This window comes from Acanthaster planci, linkage group LG01 (genome assembly GCF_054643075.1).
Source record: "Acanthaster planci isolate LZ-2023a linkage group LG01, COTS_SCS, whole genome shotgun sequence".
Taxonomy (NCBI): domain Eukaryota; kingdom Metazoa; phylum Echinodermata; class Asteroidea; order Valvatida; family Acanthasteridae; genus Acanthaster; species Acanthaster planci.
In genome coordinates, this window is record NC_141777.1 from 36,290,411 (window position 1) to 36,318,260 (window position 27,850).

The 27,850-nt window shown below is 40.7% G+C and overlaps 1 protein-coding gene across 5 annotated transcripts in view; it reads left to right on the plus strand.

The window, feature by feature from the left end:
• The first annotated feature begins 11 nt into the window (after positions 1-11).
• The window catches only part of mpp5 (membrane palmitoylated protein 5), a 97,142-nt gene continuing 69,303 nt past the window's right edge, over positions 12-27,850 (plus strand). For 2 of the 5 annotated variants that reach the window (XM_022238054.2, XM_022238088.2), the window contains exons 1-3: positions 12-151; positions 6,806-7,046; positions 10,649-10,757. In XM_022238054.2, the coding sequence (XP_022093746.2) occupies positions 6,891-7,046; positions 10,649-10,757 (265 nt within the window). In that variant the 5' untranslated portion in view covers positions 12-151; positions 6,806-6,890. Of the gene's footprint in view, positions 152-3,404; positions 3,558-4,370; positions 4,467-6,805; positions 7,047-10,648; positions 10,758-15,780; positions 16,502-27,850 lie in introns of those variants that run through there. The other 3 variants (XM_022238071.2, XM_087144866.1, XM_022238098.2) reach the window with 3 other exon arrangements.

Genomic DNA, 27,850 nt, shown 5'->3' on the forward strand with positions numbered 1-27,850 from the left:
ACGACGTAGGGGGCGGTCGTACATGTACGGTGCGCGACGCGACGCAAAACAAGTCAAAACTCAAGTTTGAGCATGCAGAGCAAGTGGTTGTCCCGAATGGGATTGGCGCAAATGTTCTAGTTCCCCTCACATTCTTGAAGATGAGTTTTTGGTGAGTGGTTTCAAAAATCCAGGTATTATCGTGAATTAAGTAAAATTAATTAATTTGTAAAATAAACATCCCGAAATTGCAGACATGGCAGGCCAAGTCATTGACACTGCAGTACTAACTGTACGACGTGTGTGAAGAGCAGGCCTAGGGCCTGTCACGAAGGACTAGCATGATGACTAGGCTTATGTGTTCTTATATTTTATTCCTCCATGGTAATGTGCAGTGTTGTCATCTTTTGTCGTTGAGGATTGATAGCTGGTGCCGGCAAAATATATAGGCCTAATTTTAGCCGGTAGGGCCGGCCTACACATACATGTACCGTGTTCGATCTCCCCTGTATTGCATCACATTTTCGATGCATATTGACCAAATGCTACACACTTTCTAAAATAAATTGTACATTGCGCAATGCAAAATGCACAGGGCTTCTTGCTACTGTGCTAAAATATGCTGGAAACAATGATTCGTTTTACATACGCTTGTAGTAGTACCATGGAAGAAGGAGGGGACGTGTGGTAGTGGGGTACCCCAGAACTGTGGGGTTCGCTCCACCACCTGCTCCCATGAACCTCACAGAAAAGCCTTTTTTGCCATAGGCTCTACATGACATTTAACAGGGCATGAATAGGGGTTCTGTGAGTTTGTGTACCCACAGAAATGCTGCTCCATTCCACCCAAGAGTCCCAAGGGTCAAACCATGTGGATTTTCAATAAAAGGTGCATTATTTCCCAGTTCGCATGGGTACTTGTGAAGATGAGCCATGACCGCAGTGGAAGTTGCGTTATCCCTACTACATGTAGTTTCACTTTGGGAATTGTTGAGTTTGCTTTTCTTTAATTTATTTTTTGTGATAATATTTTGTGGAAATAGTGAATAAACCAAATCAGATCAAAATTAAAGACCAAATGGTTGACTGGCTGCAATCGATACGTGTACACAAGATATGGAAATTGGCTGCTGCCGTTTTTCGTATGTGTGTGTGTAACTCTTAGCCGCAACTGGCCTGACTGGTTGAAATGGCAGTTGGCTGCAGTGCGCTGAGGGTCACACTGACCAGTCACAGGGCTCCTCATTATTTACATACATGTCCAAATGGCAGGAACTACAACCAACAGCCGCCGGGTCCGAGTGCGCATAAACGCGTGGCGCTGAAGATCGCTGCTGCGCCCGTTACACCACAAGCATTATGTGGCACAAGTGCGATTAATCTTGCACATGGCTGGCTGCAGCTAGGCACGGCAGCATTCTTCAGTGCAACCTGCACACACATGCATGACACTCAGATGTGTTTAGCCATTGATGTCCATCATGTGCAGCAGTTTTAGGCAGATACCCTGGGCGGGTATTTTACCCCTATTTTCTGGTACCCGTACTTTATGCCTACTTTACCCACTTTACAAATATTACGGCCCCAGACTGAGAACCCACTTGTTCTAAAAATGATTTCGTCTTTTCGTTTATGGATATATTCAGTGATTTCATGCAGTTATATTGTGAAAAACTGTCTCACAAAATTAGGCAATTGCTACATGTACATGTATGCAAAAAATATATTGCATAGCAGTTTTTGCTGTGCAAATGTTTTGAGGAAATTGAACACTGAACGCATGTATGAGTGAGCTTAAGGTTGTTCATGGGCATGATGCATCGTTTTCCCAAACATTCCCAAATCCTGTGATTTCAATATGAGTGTACGTAGGCCTACACCCTAGGATTTGATGATGTCATTGGCAGAACGCCTACCGGTACATGTACATGTACAGTACATTGCATGATTGCACATAGTACATGTACATGCAGTATCGCATGCATGCATTAGACCAAGTTATGTTCGATGTAGCTTGGCCCACTGGCAAACACCGTCTCAGTTCAAGAGATACATGGTAGGACTGTGTCTTTTAACTTCTACCTTGCACGGATGATGATTTTGAAATGAATGTTATTTGTTATGTTGAAATACTTCACGTGAACTAAATGTTTTCTCTTTCTGTTAACCTTTACACATTTGAACATGGTCTGGGAAACATGTAAATGGATGCATGTTTACAACATTTGTCACTCTTTATGTCAGGTACAGGACCTTGAAATGATGGTTATTTTGCCTGTTATTGTTGGCCTTATATGCTCATGTATATTTTTGTCATCTCCAATTATGTTAAATTTGAAAATAACTATTTGAGGAGTCAACAATCGCTCGAACAATAAAATATACAAATATTTTATCTTTGGCACAGCATTGAAGAACATACTGGTATACGTACTGTACTTTCAGGGGTGTATTGTACATTTGGGCCAAATCTCATACATTCTCAAGCAAGAAAAAGCAAACTTTAAAATCAAAGAAAGGTTGTTTGATAGTGAAATTGTTTGACGTTGACTGCATGATGCGTGAAATGAAACAAATCTTCAAGGCAGATTTCTTACCACTTTATTATTGTTGCTTCAACGTTGTATAGAAATTTGTGGACCCCAAAAATTGACCGTATAATTAATCAAACCCATAATCGAAACAGGATTGGAAAGTAATTAATCAAAAAACTTGCAGGCCTTATTCAGTCAGACCAAGGCAGTCTCACGTTGTCTGTGCAGGCTGGCTTTTCTTTAGGACACTGACCATGTTGCTCAATATTGTGCTGTTGCCATAGGGGCCATGTAAAGATAATTACATGTAGGTTATAGATACTTATATTTTCTACTATCCGTACTGAACAGAATGAACAGATGGATTCGACCTGCATTGTCACAAATGCATTTTTATGTAAATGTACTCTTATTTACTCCATCTAAACAGCAAATAAGTTCCATGTTTCAAGCATTCTGTGTTGTATAAATTGTGCCGTCGTATTAGAGAAATTCATTGGAAACACTGTTTATAATTATTTTTTGTCCTTTCAAATTTTCAATGTACTAGTAACATGTTAACTGCATTAGAAATTTATTAAAACTCACGTTGGCCACATTCTTTTGGAAGCAAAATTATAGCACAACTGTGATTTTAATAGTTGGAAAGATTCATGTTTCCTCAGTGCTTATTTTGGTTTTCGTGGTACCGCGTATGTTCCACGTACATGTACATTAAACTGAGGGACCTGTTTGTTTTCTCAACACACGACCAACCACTGTGAAACAGCCCCTCCATGAAAGCTGCACACTACTCATTTTCCATCCCTTCCAAATCTGAACCTTTGGACCTTAGCCCGCCTTCACGCCTATACTTGGAGCATCACGTCACAAAGATCGCTGTGGAATTGTTTGCACTAGCAGAATTGAAGTGTTTGCGTATATGCATACATACGCAGTTCCTTGATGGTAGAACATCTGATTTTGTCTAATCTCTGGAAGTTTGCTGCGTTTCACATAATAAATGAAACTTGACTGCTACCAAGTCTCATTATGAATGTACAGGTAAGTTTGGTGTTCAGGGTGGTATTAGTTTTGTTTTTATTGTACATTGTACATGCACATCATCCAGTCAGTCATTCAGAATCTTTCATGTGTAATTTCAAAAATGTTTTGATGGTTTTGGGGAGTTTCTGTTGTTCTGTTAATAGCCATGGGAGCTTACAGCTGTTGATATATTGTTTACATTTTGCAAATTGACATTGCAAACAGGTGTAGCCTATGAAGGGAGTCATAGAAACTGTTCCATGTCTCACTTTTCCCTGCTCTACAGAAAGAGAAACAAATCCTCCAAAAAGGAAAGAAAAGTTCTAAAGCAAAAGCAATCAAGAGAAACAGGGAAGAATAAACTTCCAAACTGAAGTTTGGGGGCGCTAGCACAGCGGTTTTCAAGTTTAATGTGATAGGCCTAAGACATGGCCTATCACTCTATCAAAGAACATCCTCCGAAATTCCTAATTTCTGAACAGTACATGTACATTAGTTTCCTCAAAAACAGGATTTCTTTTTTGTTCTTTGAGAACTTCATTTGATTGTTGAGAGCGAAATGCTTTGTAGCAACAGGGTCAACTCTTGTATCAATGGGAAAAGTTACCTTACCGGTACTAAGATGGAACTGCATTCGCAACAGGAAATTGTACCAATAAAAACCTAATCTTTGAAGGGCAATTCGCTACTTAATAATTTCCTGTGCCCCGGTACATGTACATTAACATCCAATCGTGTTTTGATTGATATTGACACATACATGTACATATTTACATGTACACGTATGTACGTGCAGCGCTGAGTTTCACTGGCTGTATCACACCAGGAGATCATTTAGGAAATGGCAGTTTAAATTCGGGCAGACATGCAACTCAGTCTTTCCAGAAGTACTAGTAAGCTGTGCTTTACGGAAACATGATCTGCCAGGTAGGACAGATACATGTATGTGTTAATTAAGAGAGGGGTACACATGACAGTATTTGCTGTATGTGTGCAGTGTGCTGTGCATTGGTAATGGTAATGGGACATCCTATTGTCATTTAAATTACCCGTATGCTCCGAATGCTGGAGAAATTGATTGAATTTCACTCAATACGACGGTAGGCCTACTCTGTACATGTACTGTACACTGTGTGCACATGTACCGTACAGTGTACATGTATATGTTCTCTGCTCATTTTCATTTTGTTACATGCACATCTGTACCAGTACATGTACATTGATCTAGTGTACACATGTGCATCATTTAAGTATTTTCACTGTTGAAATGTACACGAACATGTATGTACCGGTACATTGCAAACATGCTTAATTTGAAATTTAAAACTTCTGAATTGCAGAACAGTTGAAAAGACATTTCATTTGTGAGGAAAGCAATGGGAAATTTGAAAGATTTCAACTTTTTTTCTGTACAATTAACCAAAAAGAAATGTCAAATTATAGTTTCCATTCATTCAGGAGGAATGCATGTACATGTACATGTACATTATGTACAATTGTAAATGTAGAAATTGGCTCAAATTTTGTGTCTGTGGATTGCAAGAAATCTTCAGTTGAGCAAGGAGCATGAAGTCTCCGTCCTTGTACACTTCTGTATTGATTTAAATAGACTACAATTTTTAACAAGACAACCTTGATGTTCACTTTGCCCAGTGTGCATAGTACAATGTATGTCTGATTGATTTTTCTGGTCCACCACTGAAATTAAATTTGATGCTAACCGGACATCTCGGGTGAGATTCAGAGAAGACAATCGTCGGTAAACGAGGATGCAAGAGATGGAGCATTGGCAGCCTTGGATTGACGTGTGATTTACCGGTACATGCACATGTATGGGGCTCTAAGGAGCAAGGTTGCTGAGGGAGAAACTCGAGAGCTTTTCATGAAATTCTTCTCACTGGAAATTGCAATCTTCAAATTTACAGTGTAACAGAAAATCTGCTTTTTTATTCAATCAGTGTGATTAAAAACAAACTGAAAAAAGCAAGTGTAATTGCCATCAATCTTGGATGCATTATCGTTTTGTTTCAGTTTAAATTCTCTTTTTTTTGGAATGGCCTCCATAGCATTTGGAAATGTGTACGTACATGTACATGTACCAGTACGGTACATGACTTTCCAATTTGGGACCCCAGCCATGTACAGATGGTGGATCTTGGGTCCTCTGTTGTTCAGTGTCACATGCAGATGTGCATGTTCACACCTAGACACACGCACCATAACCATCTTGAGTAGTGGGGTTTGCTGGTTTATTTTATTTTCAAACTGACACCCATGACTATGTTTCTAAGGTACACTGATTTTAGAGAGACAGGGATCAATCCTTTATCAGTACATTCAGTACAAATACAAGAATAGGCACTGGCAGATACCTTTTTTTAAAAACTCTTTCACAGAATGTGTTGACATTCCAAAGTGGCGACGTTATGGTTACCACAGCACTTGACATTTGAATATACAGTACACGGGTACTGGTACCTATACAAAATGCACACTGTGTCTTCAGTTTCAAATTAATAAATTACTAAGCTATTTTGACGTGTTACCATTTGCCACTGTTCATCAATAGAGGACAAGTCATCCTATTGATGACGTATACACACATGTACTACACGTACAACATCCATTTTAATTCCAGTATTTAAAGAAGATTGTATTGCGGATGTTTTGCAGTGCGAATGCTTGCTTCAGTACACATACTTCAGTGGTTTACGACCTCACCCTGTTAATTTGTTTTTCTGTGGCATGCTGTGGATTTGGTAGGATTTGATTTTGCTTGACTAACGATTAACACTCTTTGTTCTTTGAATATGGTACATGTACATGTATCAGTGAAAACTGTCAAGAATGGTGTTGGAGCCATGACCCACATGTACTTGTACCAGCAGACTGGGTGGTTGATTTTTGCAAGCACATGATTTTCCCCAAGTTGATTTAAAAGTGAGATTATTTGTACCTTGCTTTGCCAAGAATGTTGTGACGGTTGTGTACATAACACTTTGCACTGAACACATATTTAGGTATTTCTTAATGTTTATGCTACATGTATGGTAGGGGTATTTGTATGTAGGGCCGTATAAATAGACAATCATATGGTACAGTACTTGAAAAATAAGGTACAACAAAATGAAAATGTACATATTTCTGCAACTTTTGTCATGTGGATGCTTTGCTGAATGACAATCGTTTTGCATGAGTGTGGCTCCTTGGCAGTAATGCCAAACTTGTAATTATCCTGAAATCTGGCGCCTCTCATTCTCTTTCAGATTTTGGGTGTGATGAACCTGTAGCTTTTCCTTGAGAAAACGTCTAGTCGCACCTGTTCCTCTTGAAACCCACCGCAAAGCCGACATGAGCCAGAACGGACCTGTGCATGTGGAGATGACCCTTGATCCAGCCCCTACCAACGGGCCATTGAGCACCTTCGCCCCACTGAATCATGACCCAGAGGACGACATGAGTGATGACTTTGCCATCCCTGAAGATGACAGTGGCGACAACATGAAGGTTAGTGTTTTGAAAAGAAAATTCTTATGAATTCGATATTACATGTTTGTGTAATTATTTATTGAAATTGAAATCATTGAAATCTCTGAAGATTAGCTGATCCCAGCCATCCAGATGAGAAAGCCCGATGTGGATGGTAAGTGTCAAATGAAGCCCAGATGGTGCTGTTAACCTGTAACAACGGGCAACCTGACCGTGTATTAACATTTGGTAATGCCCACTGCCCAATAATGCCTGCTGCCCGAATCACTTGCTGGCTCCTGGAAGCAAGACAGATTAATTGATTTTGACTGGTAATGCGGCTCAGGCATAAGTGGCATCCATTCTCCTGAGCCGGTCTTAAACGCACGTCTAACACTGGCCAAGCACATATTTATTCCCTTAGTAAGTGCTATTTTAAGAGATGGTATATTTCATGGTCATTGTATCCAATGGGTTGGCAGTGAAGGGGCCAAACACTACCCTCTCATAATAAGTGACATGATGAGGGCCTACAAAAGGAGTTGGTCACTTCAGAATGGTTCCTTCAGCCATCACAAACCCCAAATCCAGTAGAAACAGTTACAAATGTCGTGAATGATGTCTGAGAGTATTTCAAAGACATACCGGATACATGTACATGTAACCCCTGAAAATGTTGAAACCTGTAATTGAAATGCTATTCACAAAGACTTCTAATTTTCTGACATGCCAATTTACCAGTAAATTCATGTATATGGTATATTGCAGTGAATGAATAATAACGATGACAGTTTTGGTTAAAAAACAAATTTTTCAGTCCACCGGCTGGGCCAGTATTCGTAACATTTTACCAAACAGGGTTTCATCGTGACAGAAATTGTCATATTTTTGAAGCTCCTCTGGAACAAATTGTCCCCACAGAAGTGCAAGGAAAAATTTGGCTAGGCCCAAGTGTTTGCTAAATGTCCCTAAATACATGTACATGTACACTGTAACCCAACTTTTTTCACATGTATAATGTGCTCAGTGTTAAAGTTAGCCTCACACTTTGGCTCATTTTGGACTTCAAAACTTTACACAGATCTACAACTTTCAAAGACCACTGTATACTACCGGGTACACCTGTACGTTTTGCATCCAAGTGCAAAAATGAAAGACTAAGTGCACAATTTAGTCAACTTAATGGCAAACCTTACCGAAAGAAAAATTGATATAATTACATTTACTGGTATCTCTAAACAGAATGACCAAGAAACTTGTGCTACTGTACATATACTTCTGGCAACACACTAGAAATTTGTATTTTAAAAACTTTTTGTCTCTATTCTTACATGTACCGTACATGTACTGTACATGTACGTTAAATTCTGATGCAGTCACTTTAATACCCCAGTACATACCGGTACTGTAGCATTTTTTATACAAGACAAACTTTCATACTGCATTTCTTGATCTTGCTTTGGCTATGAGGCCAAGTCCCCCAATATACATGTACACTACCAAATACATGATCATTATAGTACCAACCGTTCAAAAGGACAGAAGTACACTTCTTGTACCACCATCCTCCCCTGAATTCAAGAGCACAGTTGTCAGACCACAAGTCATTGTCCCTGTCGAAGGTTGAGAATACATGTACCTGCAGCCACTGTAGCAAGGGGTGGTGACCAGTGGGCTGTCTGCATGAGTGTCAAAATACAGACTGCCACAGTGCATCACAAAGTTAGAACCCAGGACCCTGGTACTGCTATTCAGATCACAGAAGCTACATGTAGTGCGTTTGTTGTATGTAGTGAACCGAATGACAATCAGGATCGGCGTGGCAGTCTCTCACACAGAGTATGTGAAGAAGGTGTTAAAATCTGCCGATACGTGAAATGTAGTAACTCTTTGTTCTCTGCCAGATGAAATTGTCTGTGTTGCTCGTACAGGTTGTATGAAATACCTGTTGCCCTGCAGCCCTTGAGCAGAATGACAATTGAAGTGAACAGAAAAGAGCCCAGAATCTGCAGTTTGATTGAAGCCATGGCTGTGTACAAATATATGTCAGACTCCGATCTGACTCAGTGTTCCACGTCTGTGTGTGGTTGTGTTGTCACTGTGATATTTACAGGAAACTTCAAAATGTACATGTACACTGCTGGTGTTTTTTGCATGGAAGTGTACATGTGGAAGACGTCTTGATCAAGGGATTTACCTTTTCGTTAGTTGTACTGTCATCAATAACTTAAACTGCAGGATTCTTGTTCATCTTCACCCCAGCGTAGATTTGCTGGCTAGTGTTAATTGCACAGTATTGATTGCAGCAACCTTGATTCCACAGTCAAGAATGGACCAATCGACCAAAATGAAGTGCTCGTGTTTGGCTGATTGCAACAAGCAAGCTTACTGTTCACGTACATGTACATCTACCATATTTTGTACATGTACCGGTACCTTGTATGACACTTCATGTAGAAGTGATTGTTTTTCATGGTTTGGGGTCGGCTGGCCAGTCCGAGTCAGGTGAAGCAGCAGGTACTGCAAACTATTTTCAAGATGTGTTTTTGCGTTGGGGAGATTTTAATTTGTATAACAGCTTTTACCCTTACCCAACGTATATATTGATACACACTGTATGCTCGCAGTACCCGCTGCTTTACCTGACTCGGACCGGCCAGCCGACCTTAGCAAGCTCGGTGGTAGAATGGTTAAGACGTCTGCACTAGTAAGCAGGAGGTCCTGGGTTCGAGTCCCACCCAAGTAAGCTTGTGAATTTTTTCGCAAGCTCTCGGACAAGCACTGAGCATACAATGTTTATCAATATACATGTACGTTGGGTAAGGGCAAAACCCATCATACAACATTTCAGGAGTTGTACATTATAAAGTGCACCGATTGGGTGCCCAGCAGAAGGGCATAAGCACACTTAGGCCCTTTCACCTGGAAGCATGATCACAGCAGAGAAAATGTTCCTGGCAAAAGGGCGTAAGAAATACACTCTCTTTATTTAGTAAAAATGGATATAATTTACTACAAAATCAACCTGGGCTGTACAAAAAGCAACCTTTGAACAAGTTATTAAAGGACTTGTGCTGTTTTTTTTACTTATTTACTTTTTGCCAAGAAATCTTCATATTTCATTAAAATACAATAGTCAATACTTTCATCCTTTTGCCGGGAAAAGATTCTTTTGCAGTGATCATGCTTCCTGGCAAAAGGGCCTAAGCACTTACGCCCTTCTGCCGGGGACACAACGATGTACAGTATACAATGTACATACATGTATGTACTGTACATGTACATGTACAGTATACTGTTGGCGGTCAGTTGAACTTTTTGCATTACAACTTGACAGTTCTACATTTTGGAAGTACACGTGCCAATACAGTAAATGTATGCACAATCTAAGTTTGCACAGTTTTAGTGTGTAAGAAACAGAATACTGTGTCTTTTGCAAAGATCCAAGTACATGTACGGTTGTCTTTGTATGATATGCATAGAGTATATACTGATGTACCAGGTTGTGTGTACTGGTGGTATCTCTACCGTTACAGTGCACGGTACATGTCCTGGTGCGTCGATCTTTCACCCTTTCCCTCCAACGATCATTGCGTAATTGACAAAATTCCTCGCTTTGTTGGTGTTTCCTCGGTCTGCAGGAGGTCTTCGTTGTGTTGGAAATGCTAGATGATGATGAGAGATTCGGCTTCTCTGTGATGGGCGGAATTGAAGAGGGGTTCCTCCCCAGAGTGGATGAGATCTTACCAGGTAAGAGTGGTCCTGAACAATGTTTGTGTTGTTGTAGAGATGGTGTGATTGTAGATGACAGGCTGGGTGCAGTATGCACTTTGGACGGGTGATCCTTCCACGAAGGACTGCCTCATGATTTTCTGACCAGTCACTGCCGTGAGCATGGAGCATGCGCTCTGGCTTTGGGGAGGCATGCATGTTGCTTCCCATTTGCAGAAAGGGTGGGGTGTTAATAGATTGTGTGTTTTTGAGGGACGATGGCATACCCAGGATTGGGAGGGGGGGTTGAGTACGTTTAACCCTTTTTTTTTGAAGTTTTATTTTAGGAATTGAAAGTTCCAACAGTTTGGAAACACTACCATTACCTTCCGTGGGTGGGGGATACTTCAAATACCCTGATTAAAAATCGGACAATCGTTTTGGAAAAAAATTCCCATTCCCCGTTTAAGTCATACCCAACCCTCAGACTCAGTGCAGGGATATGCTACCGGTAGGCTTGAAGAGTATGGATTGATAAACATACATGTACATACCTAGTACGCACATATGCTGTGCACGTATACCTGTAGTCTGAAGCCTCAGAGACAACTTTTGCAAGTTATGCAGGTTACCGGTACGTGTGTAGACCATTTTCACTTTGCTGTTTGCACGGGCAGCCAAAGTTTGCGAAAATATTACCCTACCGCCCGGTTAGTGTGGCTTGGGATTTAACCTCAGAATGTGCCCCACATCTTTTAAAGAGGGCCGTAGTTTTATTCGGTACTGACTTAGGTAGTTGGTGCTTATTGTTTTTGAGTAGTGAATGAATTGTTCTTTTTATGCTTAAATTGCACTGACAGCTAGCCATAGTTCTACCAGCCCCGGCTGGTAAAACCACTGATGTTGGCATTAAAATAACAGATTACACATACTGTAGCATGCTGTTCTGAGGTACATGTACACTGTACATTGTACATGTACACATTGTGTATTTGTACTGGTACCGGTATGTACATTGTTTTCTGGATATGGCACTCCAAGAATCAAGCTACCGTACCTGTATTTGATTTGTGCACCTGTTACACATGTATGCACAGCGTAGTGTTAGCATTTTAAATGTACCGGTACAGTAAAAAATTCATTTGCCCCGAGTAAAAAAAAAAACCATCATGATAAAGATATGGTACATGTACATGTACGTGTATTGGTACAACATGTACAGTACTGTCAGTACATGACATGGATATCGGCAAGATTTTTTTGGGGGAGGGGGAAGGTTGACGACTTTTTCTAGGGTGGGGCAAAGCACTTACATCCATGTACATGCAGCAGCATGAAGGAAACAGTAGAAGGGGTCATTCTGAGGTACCAGTCTTCTCAAGTATAAATCACTTCACCTCCTTTTCTCCCTTTTTTGTTTCTCTTGGTTTTTCATTTAAAAGTTTGAAATTACTCATTCAGAAGTAGAGTATGATACCGGTATCTGTTCAGAAATATGCATACACATGCAAAAGTACACACGGACATGTACATGGTACGGTACCTCTCATGTTCTAGGGAAAAATCCGTCCAATGATTGTTCCCCTTCCAAAAGTGTACTGCTATATCATGTGTGCAATGTCACTGATGAATATACATGTACATGAATTTACTCAGTGCACTTTGGAAAAGCACTCGTTATTTCCGCCCATGTACAGGTACTGCGTGCAGTACGATGTGCTTCAACATTATTTCAGCATACAAGATTATCCAGTGTTTATTTTTGTAGATTTGAGAGCATCTGCTTGAATTTTTGTAGTGTTCAAAGTTCAAGCGATGCTGTCTACATTGTGTACACAAACCCATAATTTATAGCCCGTTGCCTGGTGAAAATAAAGGCATGCTACCGGTACCTGTGACCATTACATGCAATCTTACATGTTGTGCACATCGGTAGCTCCCTCTGGAGTTGTATACATCAAGCTACATGTACATCTACCGGTACATATACATGTACCATACAGAAACATGTACATACATGACTGTACATGTTTGTGTGTACACGTACATGTATGTACTTCACATTTGCTGACACCTGCTCACCATTATCTTCTTGCTGTGTACATGTACATGTATCTGCAATACTGCCCTCTTTTGGCAACTGCTGTCAAAGAGGCTGGAAGACTTCTCTTTATCGTGTGGTGGCCAGCTACAGGTTGATTTTTACCGTTACATGCAGAAATGCTGACAGTGTGCATAAAAAGTATGCGCCGGTATGCATAAGTGTGTACATGCATAGTATTTCACTGTTGCAGGGTGATGGTCATAAGGTTTAAGCTGGGGGGAAAGGTTACGTTAGATTCTGTATCTTTTTGTACTGCATCCTGCTGGTTGGCTACATGTACATGTACATGTACGTGTACTTTGCTCACCCTGTGTTGCCCTGACATGCCTGAGGTTATGTACATTTTCTGACATTACCAGTGACAGAATTAGACACCTTAGTGGACAAGTTTGTGGAACATTTCAAAAAAGATGGTACTAGTACTTCCTTCCAGTGATTTCATCAAGTTGAATTTGTTCAACTGAACACTTTGTTGTTGAAGACAGTTTTAGATACTGTACATGTACGGTGTACATACATAGGCATTGTTATGCAATAAAATGCACATTTATCACATATACTGTTCCCTTGTATTCATACTGGGACCTGTTGCCGTTATATAACCAAACAATTATTTCCTGCTGTGACTTGGTCCACAGTTGTATACATGTACATGTATACATTATACTCCCATGGGTAAACAAATACATGTAGCATATTATTGGATGGGGATGCCATCTCCTACTGGTACACGTACTTCCTGTTTGTCCTCCTGCTGTCTTATTTCTTTTCCCTCCAGAGACCTTCAGAACTTTTTACATATCCGTAAATTTGATTATACCGGTACACAAGATCTTCCACACTCCCCCCTCCCCCTCGATCGCGGCGTGTCTAGAGTTTCCGCCAGTTGTTTGCTTGATGTGAACAGCCATGGACACGCTTGTCCACTTCCAACAGTACTTTTGCATAAAAGATGAGGGAGACATCCTGGGAGACTGCCCCCCGAGATTTGAGTAAAAGCCCTGCAACCCTTTCCATTTTGTCACTAGTTTACATGCACAATATTCATTTTTAACCGGTCCCCCAAGGTGGCTTGGGAAGTGTTATTATTCCCTTCATTTCTTCAACTGTCATATTACTGTCTATGTACATGTAGGTGTTCAGCAGGGGATTTAATGCCATGTTGAATGTGATGCATTGGCTGTTTTAGTCTATGTTCATTGCTATTGATTGTTTTCTGTGAAGATTATACTCACTCTGTTTGACAGGGATGTGCACGCTCAGTGCAGGAAAAAAAATGTTTTAACATTTGCTAACCAGAAACCGTTTTTGTCTTGGGAAAATATTTTTTACTTCCAGCGAGGTTTTGTCAGCTTGTTGAAATGTACCGTACATGCCCATAGTTTGTGTCGTGCATTGTTGAGACAGTTTGTACAGTACATGTAGTTGCCATTGAATTGATTAGAATGTTTTCTTGATTTAAAATACAGTCCGAACATAAGGGTTAAAAGTAGGAAACAACATTATGCATTACTGATACCAATTGTTTACAATTCCTATATATTTTCATGTTTCATTCTCAAATATTTCACAATTCGATACGAAGCATTACTTATTTATTTGTTAATTTCCGTTTGCATAGTTACCTGTACCTCATAATGTATTAGTTGCCCTTGCTGGTGCAGAACAGAGCGCTATGATGAACGGTTGACTTCTGACAAGATGAGAGTTGTCTGATGGTTGCCAAGGTTATTTGACCATTTGCAGTTGACGTTCCATTAATTGATCAATTAACGTGTGCGTATTGGCCACTGGAGCATCACTGGAACTTGTACTTGTATGTGTGGTTTTGACCATTTTGGTGTCGGTAAAATTGCGTTTTGTCGCTACTCCAAAGGTGCATTATTTCCCTATAACTGTCAAATGAAAAATGTGACTTTTTTTTAACAAAATAGCGGCACAGGTAAAGTTAAAAATTCAACAGGTTGTACCACATTGCAAAAGCAGACTTTTAGGAAAATATTCTTGCCGGTAATTCCAAATATAGTTTTTTCTTCTCCTCTTAGATGCTTCCACACCCTAGAAAAGGCTGCATTAATGATACATGTAGTTGGGTCATTCCATGAGGTTGGGGCACAATTTGTGACGGTGTCCTTGTTACATGGGTAATGTCATGTCCTGTAGAGTAGGTCATTTACTCTGTAAAAAATAAGACACACCTCTGTATTCAACCTTGCAAGATGTATAATTTGGAATCCACACGCAGGGAGACACTGGTACATGTGCAGCTGTTCATTTGAACAGAACCCACGTAACAATGGACACCGTCACAAATTGTGCCCCAACCTCATGGAATCACCCAGTCCCAACATACATGTACATTTATGCTAGTGTTATGTCAAAGTTGTTATTGAATAGAATATTAAATTTTTATAATTTGTATGAAAAGAGAGCTACAGTATGTATCTGTAGAGACATTGGAAAAACTCTGTGGGTGTATGTTTTAGGAGACAAGCTTAGAATTTCTTTTTCCATCATCATTCGTAGGAAAACAGTAAATGTAGTAGTAAACATGTACCAGTAAATGTACATGGATTAATATACCGTACAATTACCAGTAGTGCGGGTTTACCACAAATGAGAAGAGTCTATGCTTAATTTATTCGTAATTTTTATTAAGGGTGGGGGTTCAGTTCCACCACCATGACAACCATGGCTTGAATTCACCACATGATCATCAACATGAACATTTGTTATCACTGGTTTTGAGAAATCTTATGGGAATGTTAATAACGTGTACAGAGTGATCACTGCATTAATCTGCTCTCATCATGTGGAGCTATATAACCATAACCTGTGTAATTTTAGGCTGAAGTTGAAAGAGCGATGCCTCAAGGGATGAGATTAAGGCTTGCCTTAATTGGAGGTGACTTGGTCAGGAGCAGCTCTGGTATGGTGGACAGTATGGCATGGACAACCAGTGGGCAGAGGCTCATGTGATTTGCTGAACACAATAAACCCCAACGTGGGGGCTGATCAGACGGTCAAGCAATCAACCTGTTGTGCTGTTATCAGAAGGTTCGCGGGCAGTGTGCAACAGTAATCCACAGAGTACTGTCATGTTATTAGCTCTATGCCAACCATATGTACAACTTGCTCCTGCACTAGTACCAGGATTACACACCTGTGTGAACAGCATTGACACATAGATGCACATGTACCATCTGCACACTGATGAAAGATATTCTTACTGGGGACTTGGCACGTGCAGCCCTGTTTTGTGTGTAGGTACACATCTGTCATTGTGCATTGTGAGTTGATGTATCAGTGAGCCAATTGGTTTCATCATGGGCTGTCACTTGTGTCAATGGAGTGCATGATCGATGATGGGTCTCCCTGTGATTTAAGCCCCTAGCCCCCCCGTGCTCACAACTCTGGAAGGGGGGTGGAAGTTGATCATTATTCTACTGGATTGAATGCGGGACTTGAATCTAGCCAGAAACATCCCCCTCCCATCCAGCCTCGGTGTAGTCTTTTCATCTCTTCTGGATTTGCCATGAGGCTGACATCTATGCCAGCGACGCATTAACTTCTTGCTCTAGCCTTTGGTTTACCTGACCAACCCACACCAGCATGACTGATATCGGCGGATATGTCATACTTCTGGTGGAAACAAAGGACCAACAGATAAAGCTCTTTGGTAAGGTGTCAAAGTGCTAACTCTTGTTTTTTGGTTTTTTTTTTTTAGAAATTGTGTTTGTTTGTTTGTTGGGGTGTTGGGGTGTTTGTTTGTTTTTTACATATAAGGGTAATTCCAGAAATGTGTGACATTTTTTTGTCCCTGTTACATCTGACCTTTGTTATTTGACATGGAAATATCACTGGAATTGATTTCAAACTATAATTATTTGTTTAGCAGGTACTTTGCATTAATTCATCACTCTTGGAAATTAGAAAATGTGTTCTGAACCTACAAAGTCTATGTACTGGTAAGATGTGACAGGGACATGAAAAAAAGACCCCTCATTTCAAGAATTACATGTACCCATAAAGCCTCTTTGGGAATGATGGAATGCTCGCCCTTCAGATACATGTATGATATACATGTATGTGCATTGTACATTTTATCGATTCTTGGGAATTGGATACATACTTGAAATCGTTGGTAAATACCTAATTTCTCCAACAGAGAAAACTATTGTGTGAGTTACCGTACCATCACCACTAGCTGCTTACTGGTAGATCTTCATGTACATGTACAAAGTGCATGTGGTTGTGCTGATTTGGTAGTGACGCAGTGAGGTCTTCAGTATCAGTTTTTTGTGTGTCTCTGTTATTGCTGTCAACACAAGACCTAACAGTACACATACATGTACATGTACACACTTAAGAGTCTGTTAAAATCTAACTAATTATGCAGGTGTACAGGTACATTGGTTTTGGTCTGATGGATACTGTATGTACATGTACCTACATGTACCTGTGTGTATTGGTACTGTAAATACTGGCCTTGCAACACATCCAAAGAGGTTGTGGTATCCATGCACTTTAAATACAAGTCATTTTAATGGCCTGCACTCAGTGCTTACAGCGGTGCTCTTCAGTGTCAAGTTCTTGCTGCGGGTACACAGAAATGAGTCTGTTTAATTTATGAATATGATAGTACCTTTTGAGACACATGGATGGCTACCTACATGTAATGAAAGGTGCAAACGGTATGCAAACAGTGTGCAACATTTATGAGATGAAAGTAAATTTTGCATCAGGACAGGGCACTTTGAGATGGGCAGAATCATATTGTAAACATGGGTTTGTAGGAATGCAGAAAGTTGATGAGACTATACATGTCGACCTTTAGTTGTACATGCCAGTAAAACCATTTTTACTCATGCTTACATGTACTAGCATTAGGCAAACTGGTCTGGAACATGTTTTTGTTGTGCATGTACAAGAATGTACATGTACATCACAGTCTGCTACTAAAACATGAGCAGGAAACTTATTTCAATTGGCAGCAGTTTTACAGTGTAATCACTGGACTTCGTGCAGTGTGTTGCCGTTGAAGACTCTCTTCCAAAAAGTCTTTTAATCGCTTCAGGACAACTCATGCAGGCCCCTCTTGGAGAACAAAAAACTAACTTCGGGTTTATTGGTAATGGTATAGTAGCATATTCGGCTCACTTTTGGACAAATCAGCCGAAAGAACATATGTCCTGTAAATTGGAGTAAATATTCATTGACAGTAATCATTCGTTCCGGGACTTGTTTGTTTTGTATTTTGCTGCTGCATCATGCACATCAGTGACACAGTGACAAACTCTGCCACAGAACATGTCCAGTCAGAGTACCATCTGATCGTAGAAGTCTGTCTCTCCCCCTCCCCTATAAGATGCTGAGGTCCCTTAGGCTCGGAACTTGCAAATGCTGGTGATGCCTCTGCAGTGTGGACCCAGTGTTGCCAATGGTGGTTCAACCATTCAGATCACTCCTGTGACGTGTGTTCACTGCACCATTAAGTCACTCGCCAGTGGTGGTACCAAAACCTGTGCATAGTCAACACCACAGTGTACCCCCCCCAAAAAAAACTGCTTGGCCGTGGAGTCAGTTCAGACAACTTGTGAATTGACCTTGGCAGTGGTTCTATGGCCAAATGACAGTTGGATCTCATATTTTTGTCGTGTTTCAGCTGAACACCCTCCTGAAGTGGCCAGGCACAATGAACTGATCGAGTCACAAATTCTTGTTTTTTTCCCCAGCAGAATCAAAAGTCATTTCTTGTATACGCCTCTGAAATACATGTACCGGTACATGTTCATGTGCCGATTCACTATGCTAGGTACATGTGTGGTATACATGTACTGTACATGTGCAACTGTACTACATGTATACACATACTGATACATGAATGTGTACAGTCAAGACAAACATGTACATGTACTGTACATATAGATCATGCATGTGTACAGCATAGTGTATGGTACTTTGCAGTGCTCTTGCCACGGTGGGCGGTGGCGGATGGCACCACCCGTTGCTGCAAATTTCCACTTTGCTCTTGGGTTCAAATTGGCTGTGCCGCCTGTACATCTGCATCTGTATATCATACCGGTATACATGGATACATGTATGTTCAAAATAAATGGCCTGCATAAAAGGCTGATATTGTCTTAAACAATTTGATTCCAGCTGGTTGAAAAATTGGCCAAAATTTGAGCCAACTGGTTAGGTGGCCAGTTGGAAGAGGAAAAATACACTAAGATCGAACACTAATGAGCCCCTCCCCTCGAGTTGAGCTCCGCACTCTTTAAGAGTCAAGACTACAGAGGAACCGCTATCCATCCAGCGCCAACTTTTGTGCTTTGAATTATCATGTTCCCCACCAATTGCCATGGCAACAAATGTCTGGAGACTATTAGGTATTGAGTTCCCTGCAGTAATAACAGGTGTGCATTGGAAGCACTGCTCATGTTGGAAGGCTATGAATATTTGATATCAGCATGTGTAATGCATGTAAACTGCCTTCATGATCATGATTAGTGAGCGTAACTGGTAATAATGAAATTCGTTCAAATTACATGTACATGTACCGGTACATGTTCTTTGCAGTACTAAAACAGAATTTTTTTCAGGGATTGATGAATGCATGGTTTCTTTTGGCAGAGCTATCGTATAATGTACATGTATGTACATGTTTTACATGTACTTTATCAAAAAGGACTGACCACAAAGGGAACAAAGAACATGTCCCTGTCCTCAGTGATCAGGCTTTTGTCCTCGGTGGTGAGTGCCAGTGGCTTGTCTGTGGGAGAGTGTTTCATTAAGGAGACATAGGAAATGGTGTCCCCTCTTCCATGGTACCGGTATCTAGTAAAATGGAACTGAACATAAACATGCACCTGCCTAGTTTCAATATTGGTGTAATGAACAGACACTGCGTGATATATTCCATCAAACAAAATGGCATCAAAAACGTGGAAAATTTTTGCATAAAATGTCTTGCATAGGTTGCAGCACTACCTCTTGAAGCCAGACTGATATGCTCCAGGTTGATGTGTTTTGTTTATGGTCAGCTACATGTATTTTGTAGACAATTGGGGCTGCATAATCACATGCACATGTATGTTAGTAATAAGGAGAAAATTGGCAAAATGAGTGGTACTAAGCGAGAGAGACATTGTCAGTCATGGCAGCGCGTGTTTGTACTGGTACATGTATATAGGCGTACCCAAGACCGTCGGCAAAGTTGAACCAAGTGCAACCTGTCGCCGTCCCTGTTTGGGTCAGTTGTAATGAAGTGTTCCCATGTGACTGCAGAACAGAAACTGATTGGTGATGTTCTCTGTAGTTCTCTTCGTTGATATGGAAACCAGTTTTACTACATGTGCCTTTCCTTTCAACACCCTCCGAACTCGATGCAGGAGCACAAACCGGGAAATGTTCATTTGTTGCTGAGAGAGTCATAGGCAAAACGAGCCCTCCACCTGTGAGAGGAAGATGGTTTAATCCCCGCCGGAATTATCCCCAGCCAGAATGTCAACAGATGAAACTTAATTCATTGTTTACCATTGTGTTTGGGTGTGCCCTCTCATGATTCATTGTTTGGAGATTTTCAAATTACAGGAGAAGCCAGTTGCACACGCATGTACATGGACATTAGCATCAGTGTACAAGTTGGGTACATGTACATGTACATGTAAATGTACCGTACACATGTATGCATGGACTCATTTGTAATAGGGTGATGATGCATAGAACAATTAGCTTTTAAAATATCCAGTCACACCCGCCCACCCCGAATTAGGAAGCTGATATAATGACTTTCAACAGGAAATTGCTTGCTACCGTAGCTCAGCTCTGCTGGCTTGGTGCTAAAAACACACAGAGCTCTATAGTGCTGAACAACACCACAGTCAAGGAGTAGTTTACGGTGTAAAAATTTCCCATGTACACATGTACCGTCTGCCCCTGGCCATTACTTTCTGTCATGCTTTTGCTTCCCTGCACACAATTATCTTTTTGCATTGGTGGCTGGTGTCGTTAGAATGGATGTGCTCTAGCGTGCACCAAAAATATACATGTAGGACTAAGATTGCTCCTCGCTTTTAGTTGAACTTCATTTCATTTGAGTCGATCACTGTGGGCAGTGAAGACCATTTGTGACCTGCTGTGTGAAAATACATACGTACATGTAAGTTGTAAAGTGCTATAAATTTTTTTGGTATTGTTTTTTCCTTATAATGGGCAAAAACTCCTAATTAGAAAAAAAATAATTTCCCTGACCAGGGTTTGATCTGAGATTTAATGCGTGCCTGTCTGATCCACTCCAAGCAATTACTAAAATGACTACCTGCCTTCTCTTAACTTCCTCTTTCTTTTTTTTTTGATACCCTCCTGAAATATGGTATCTCAGCCCTGCTTTTCATATCACTTGTTATTGTTTAAGGCAATGTGGAGATCTACTCATCAGTATTAGGCCAGCATGCAACATTTTAATGGATGGGGGATAAGCCTGTTCGATATTCAATTCTTTTCATATCATGATATCATGAAGAAAATATCGCAATATGCGATGTTATCGCGACAACGTCATTTTCCATTCATGAAATAAACACGACCGAAATCACCACTACATGTATGTCTTAAGAGCCACGTTAAAAAAACAACCAGGACAAAAAAGATGTATGGGCCTATGTATTATCTCTACGTTAAGAACTCTTATATGCTGGTGGAAAGGAAATTTCAACATAGAAATTGTGGACATCATATATCATATCATGGCACCATACGGAAAAAGCCATTTCCTTGCACACATTAGCGGTAAAGTTCACTCAATAAGGTAACCCCCAAAATGGACAGAGCACATGCATGTTACTAGAGGGGCTACTGGTATTGATACCGTCATTTCTAAGTCGTCATTTATTTCTCATACGGTAAGTCGGAATGTTTCACTTGGTCCCTTTTCTACAAGACCACAAAAAATCCTTCTTGTAAGTCGGCAAGGAAAATATCACGCTTCGGTATCGGTTTCTTTCGCCACGGTTGCCTAGAAGCGACAAGCCCCACACTGCTCAACTGATGCATGTACGTGGTTAGGTACATCAATACCAGGGACCCCTCTCGGGCTACACGCATGCGCTCTGTCCAGTTTTGGGGTCGCCTTATTGAACAAACTTAACATGTAGGCCGTTTTCCAATACTCGACTTTGTTTCTGTTCAGGCTTCAACTGTTTTTTTACTAAATTGACTTTAAAGTTGGAAGCGCAATATTTTTAGCAAGTCTGATAGTGGCACAAAACATCAAGTAAGATGCAAAAAGAGCCAAACATAACAGTTCTTCAATTTAATTGAAATGCTGCAGGCCCACAATCAGGAATTGTTTTGGAGATGAAGCCTGAGACGGAGACGAAGTTGAGTATTGGAAAACGTGTGCGATGCGGCGATCTCGAGTCCCGAGTGAGAGACACCGCGAGTCGTCGATTATCTTTTTACTGTATTAGACCCAATGTAGCTGGAGTTTACTGTACAATACATTACACGTGCGTACAGTCTGTTGGTTTGGTTCTGCCCCCTAATACTTGTAAGACACTTGTAGCTGCTGGGGCCAACAGTGTTTGTATTTTTGTGGCCCAAATGCAGTAATGCATGCAGGGCTCAACACACGGTGCATTTACTTCCCCATATGCATGTACAGAACATCATTTGGAGCTTATTTTGATAATTTTCGGCATATCGATTTGCACGATTTCCCATATGTGTTTTTACGGACGATACAATATCTAATATCATATCGAAATATTAAGAAATATCGTCATATCGAACAGTCTTAGATGGGGGGGGAGGTTTTTAAATTTTGTAACAGTAGAAGAAAATACATGATACATGTACATGCTTCGTGTCCAAAATTATTGATGCCTGTCTGCCTGACAGGTGGTTAGATAAGACACTGGCCTAGAGGCAAGGTTCTGTCAATAGCAGTACAGTAGTTACACGAGGAAAGCTCACGTTTCACCTCTTTCAATTCTGCTTGTACACCTAGTGGTAACTGACTATAGTATTATATTCCTGGAGAGTTTCAGGCTCATGCCAGATTCATTTCTCATTTGCTCTTCATCACATAGCTGCTGGTGGACTTGGACCAGTAACCATACATGTACACTTTTTTTAGGACTACATGTACATGTACATGTAGTTATAGGCACATAAACAAACGAATGCATAGGCTTTCCATTTCAGTCCTGGCATTGGTCAGAACATGACCAACCATTCCCTAAACCAGGCTGAAGTACACCCGTCATACGTCCCGGTACACACACACTCACAGACCAGCAGACCGGTACGCGTAATTGTGATGTTTAACTTTTCCCCTGCTCTTTTTGTTAATATGGGCGATCTACAATAGTGCACTTCCAAGAGTTGGCAATGCGTTGGCCAATCACAGTGCGTGAAAGGGTCGACAGATTTGGCGCTCTGGGATTGGCCAACGCGTAGCAAACCCTTGGAGGCGCAATATGTGAATCGCCCATATTGATCTTTGTTTTCAAAGCACTCCAAAGGAAAAAAAAATGTCTATACATAAAGCTACATGTACATTGTATGGTTCATGTAGTTTTACGGGAAGGAGTTGGCATTATTTATACATGTGCATACATGTACTGTACTTACATGTACATGTACACTAGTACTGGTACCGGTAGGCCTATTCTCCCAGATTAATATTTCCTCAGCTTTTGAATGGTACCAGTTCATGTAGCACAACTTTGTAAAATGAACTTTCTAAGATGGCCTACTGGCCTATAACATTGCTTTGTACACGTACGGAACTGTGTTAAAGTTCAGTATTGGATGCATGCTTAAAGGATATCTTTTCAGTGTTTAGTAAAACAAAGCCTCCCTTAAAAATGTATCAACTGGTAATAGTATCATACATGTTCCTTAAGTGTTCGTATGATGATATGATACGGGTACACTGTACATGCTGAGTCATATGAACCAGTACCAAGGGTTGGCTGGAGTTGGTGATAGGAGGTTTGGCAATCAGTTTCTAGTATCATACATCTTTGACATAAACAAGCATGACTTTTGATCTTTGAGTTCCCCTTAACCCTAAAGGAGCTTTGTTATTTTGGCAGATCTCACAGGTCTCATAGAAATTTGGCAAGCACGTAAAGACATTCCTTATCATTACAACTGTGAAGTTTGAAGTCAATCAGACCTTCACGTGCGGTTTTGTTTTGCAGTCATTTGAAGTTTGAGGGAACTGGTATGTACATGTACATGTACATGTAGGCTAGCCCGCATGCATTGAGCACCACAGTGGAAAAAATATACATGTGCATTTTTGGCTGACCTGTCTCAGAAAAATTTGCGCTGCTTGAGAACGGTATGTTTGATTTTTGCAAAATTGGTTTCAGTGACCACAAAGCATTACTCTTAAAACTCCTAAAAGCTCAACTCCTTAAAACAACCCACTGCGGCGATATAAAAGAAAAAAATGCCATTGGGGTTGGTGGATTCTGCCCCTCCCAGCTTATCTAAGGTTAACATGTCCATCAGCTGAATTTTATAGACAATCTCATTTAGGACTTTGGGGGAGGTTCAGCTTAAATTGGATGAAGTTATCCTGGGAGACACCTGAAAGATGATGCCTTAGGTATGTACATATACATGTAAAGGCAATCACTTTGGCATTAACTCCTGAAGCACCTAATCTACCTTACAGATTCACGAGAGACTCGGGGAAATTGGCTCCAATCCAGTGGGCATGCAGTTGCTTACCATGCATACGCTTTGTAACTTTACAAAATGACTCTTGTTGAAGTGCTTGTTTTTCATTTTCTATTTGAGTGTGCTTGTGTGTTCGTGCAGCAGAATTAGCATTCTCAGCTCGTCATACTGATGCATCACTTGAACTGACACGGTGATCGATTATGGATTATGACATTAGTGAAAGAAATTGAATTTCCACTGATTAAAAAACACAGGATTTACTTCAGGACCTGGCTGTACCGATGTGTAATTGGAAAGTGGCTCTTTGATAACTTAAGTCTCATGTTGTTGGATTGTGTCACACAGATTGCTAGCATGGCTGCTTTTTTGGACAAATTTTATTCAAGACCTTAATTACCACACCTAAATGTGTGTGCATATTGTAAATTATTCCTTTTTTAATCTTCTGAAGCCAAATGGCTTCAAGGAAACCGTATAAGCCAACTGCAGGTGACCAAATAACATTAGAGTCGATGCTGCATCTCCCCAAGATTGTGTCACAGTTCTCCGAAGTCAGTTCCAAATTACCGGTAGCAGGCCCGCTGGGGTTGCTTGAAATTTGCTCATGTACGCAGACTGTGGTTAGCCTGCGGCAGTATTTTGCAGTCAGATCCATGAATGAAATTCAGCCCTGAATGTACATCGACTTCATGGATCTTGGAGTTAGTCAGGAGTCGTGCCGTAACACTGAGAAGGATAACACGTACATATTGGATTTTGTGCCAGGATTAAATTTTAGCCTCTTTCCCCCGCCCCCCGAGAAAAATAGCAATTTCTTCTGAACAGGCGTATAGTGAGATTCTCAGCCGAGGGAAGCCGAAATAGACTTGAGTTGGAGTTGTATTTCCATTGAAGTAAGTGCTTTCTGTGGGCTCTCCAAATTATGAAGAGAATGTTTAGAAAAAGAGGTACCAGTACCTCTTACAGCACTTCCAATTTGTTCTGTATTTTAAGGATTTTTTTTAATGCTGGATACAGCTCCACTTTTTCAGAGTGTACTCTTAAAACCGCAAACTGCATTCACTGTTCACACATCCATGGTCACTAGTCTCTCAACTCCTCTTCCATCTACATGTACATGTACCTTCCCAGCAATTTTTCTCATCTGCTTCTATCATAAACACAGAATTGTCAGAAATCTGACTTATTTTTAGACAGCTTAGTCCCATTAACCAATTGCCCATCGGCTGTTCAGAAATAAATAAATAAATGAAAGTAGAATTCTTTCTTTTGTGAGATGGCAGGAGAAATGACAGCAGGTGACAAGCAAGCTGGCATGCCTTCCTGATAGAATCCCCAGGGCAAACAGGCATAATACAGTTTTCCCCATTAGCTCACCTCTGATTAAAATGTGAGATATTTTTGCAATCTAAGCCGACCAGAAAGATGGAACCTGTGAGGGAAAAACGACCTTTAGATTTTCATCTTCTGGAGTGTACTGCTCTGTTGGAACTACTTATACATACAATGCACATGTACAGTGTACTGGGCCCACATGCATTACAAATATTTGATGTGGCCTTTATACATGTGAAACGCGCCTTTGTTCTAATCAATTTCATTCAAAATTTTTATTTTGCCATACTTGAGGGGTGTTCTGGAGCATTTGTCGTTTTATGTTAATGCCTTTTATGCACATATAGGTTCAATGCAAAAGAGGAACCTCAGTGTCACAATTGCTTCCATATCAGAACTTGTAGGAATGTAGATATTTTCTGCTGCCTTAATTTGCTTTTTTTTTTTTTTTCCTGGACTGACATTCCAGCAGCAGAGCCCTCCTTTACTTGCCAGGGAAAAGATGGGAAATGTTTTTCAACTAGATAAACCAAAAAAAAGAAGTCAAATATTATTTTCCTTTACTGAGGGGTGTTGGACGTTGCTCAAATTTTGTTTGACCAACCAGGTACATGTACAGTACTCACCAAACCTCACTAATATCGTAGCACACTGCATAGCAGTTCTTGTACATTTACATAAGTATAAACTCATTTAAAAAATCTCAAGTGGTTGAGTAGCAACGGTATTGATTTTGTTTTAAATCAGTATGGACTCTGTAATCTGTTTGAAGAAGGAAATGTCCATTTTCCCAACTTCTCGATGTTCCAAGTGTCTATCCATATTCAAACCACTTGACAGTGCTTGACATTTCTGATTGCTACAACCGCGTACAGAAAAAGCCACTAGGCATCATTTTGGACGCTCTGAAAAATTGATCTCTGGTAGCAGATACTTTATGAAATGACAGAAGGCATATATCTCAAGAAATATGTTGATATCAGATGACCCCACATGGAGTAGTGTCAGGCTGAATAATATACATGTAGGCCTACTTGATATTTTGTTGTTCCCACTGGTACATGTAGGTTGCCAGAGGGGAGCTTTGTTGTTGGAAGTAAACTTTGCAACTTTTCTCCCCTTTCAGTTCAGATTACGTGCAGCTCAACAGAAAACATCCACCATCAATACAAAAGCCAGCCTTGTAATGCCTTGTGACAAGAAAATACCTGGGCTTTACTTTGGAATGTGTGTCAGGGCAAGAATCTACCCGTACCGGCCCAAAATGCAAATGCCAGAAAATTTACCGCTTTTGTCAGTGAAATAGGCCTACATGTGAGTGGTGTGTACATGTATGTATGCAAATGAGCCGGTTTGCCGTGGCCAGCCCAGAGTTTGGGGACCAATTTGTTTTTGTCACGCCTGAGCTTACAACTTAGAATTTGTCCCACAATAACTTTGTCCAACAAATCTGTAGTCCTCACAACATGCAGGGTTCCAGTATCAATGTTGTCAGGTTGTGGGTAGGCCTTCCTTACTTCAACCCTAAACCAGCTTAGGGGCTATTTTGGAGGGGGGAAAGGGGGATGCTAGGGGATTACCGTCCCCTCCAACTCAGCTGTCACATTCCTCATCATTTTGAAACTTAGCAGGCATGTGTGACACTCAGGACTGGGGTCAAAATGAAGTGGGAAGAGGAGGGCACTGGATCTGTCTTTTTCCATTGTTTTATTGCCTGTAATAGCAGAGAGAAATGGGATGTCTAGAGTCTCTGTGGGAGAACTGATTGTGTGTGATGGTCAGTCGTTGCAGTAAACTGGTGATTTTGTAATGGGAACACATTAAAAAAGTAGTCCTTCCTAAAAAAAAGGAACTACAGATAAATAGAGGGGGTCATATTTTGCACCTGGCAGTGTCACTCATGTCACACAGGATGTCAGTGGAAAAAGTATGGATTTTTGGCTCACCTGTTCTCAGAAAAATATGCACTGCTTGGGAACGGCAGGTCCTA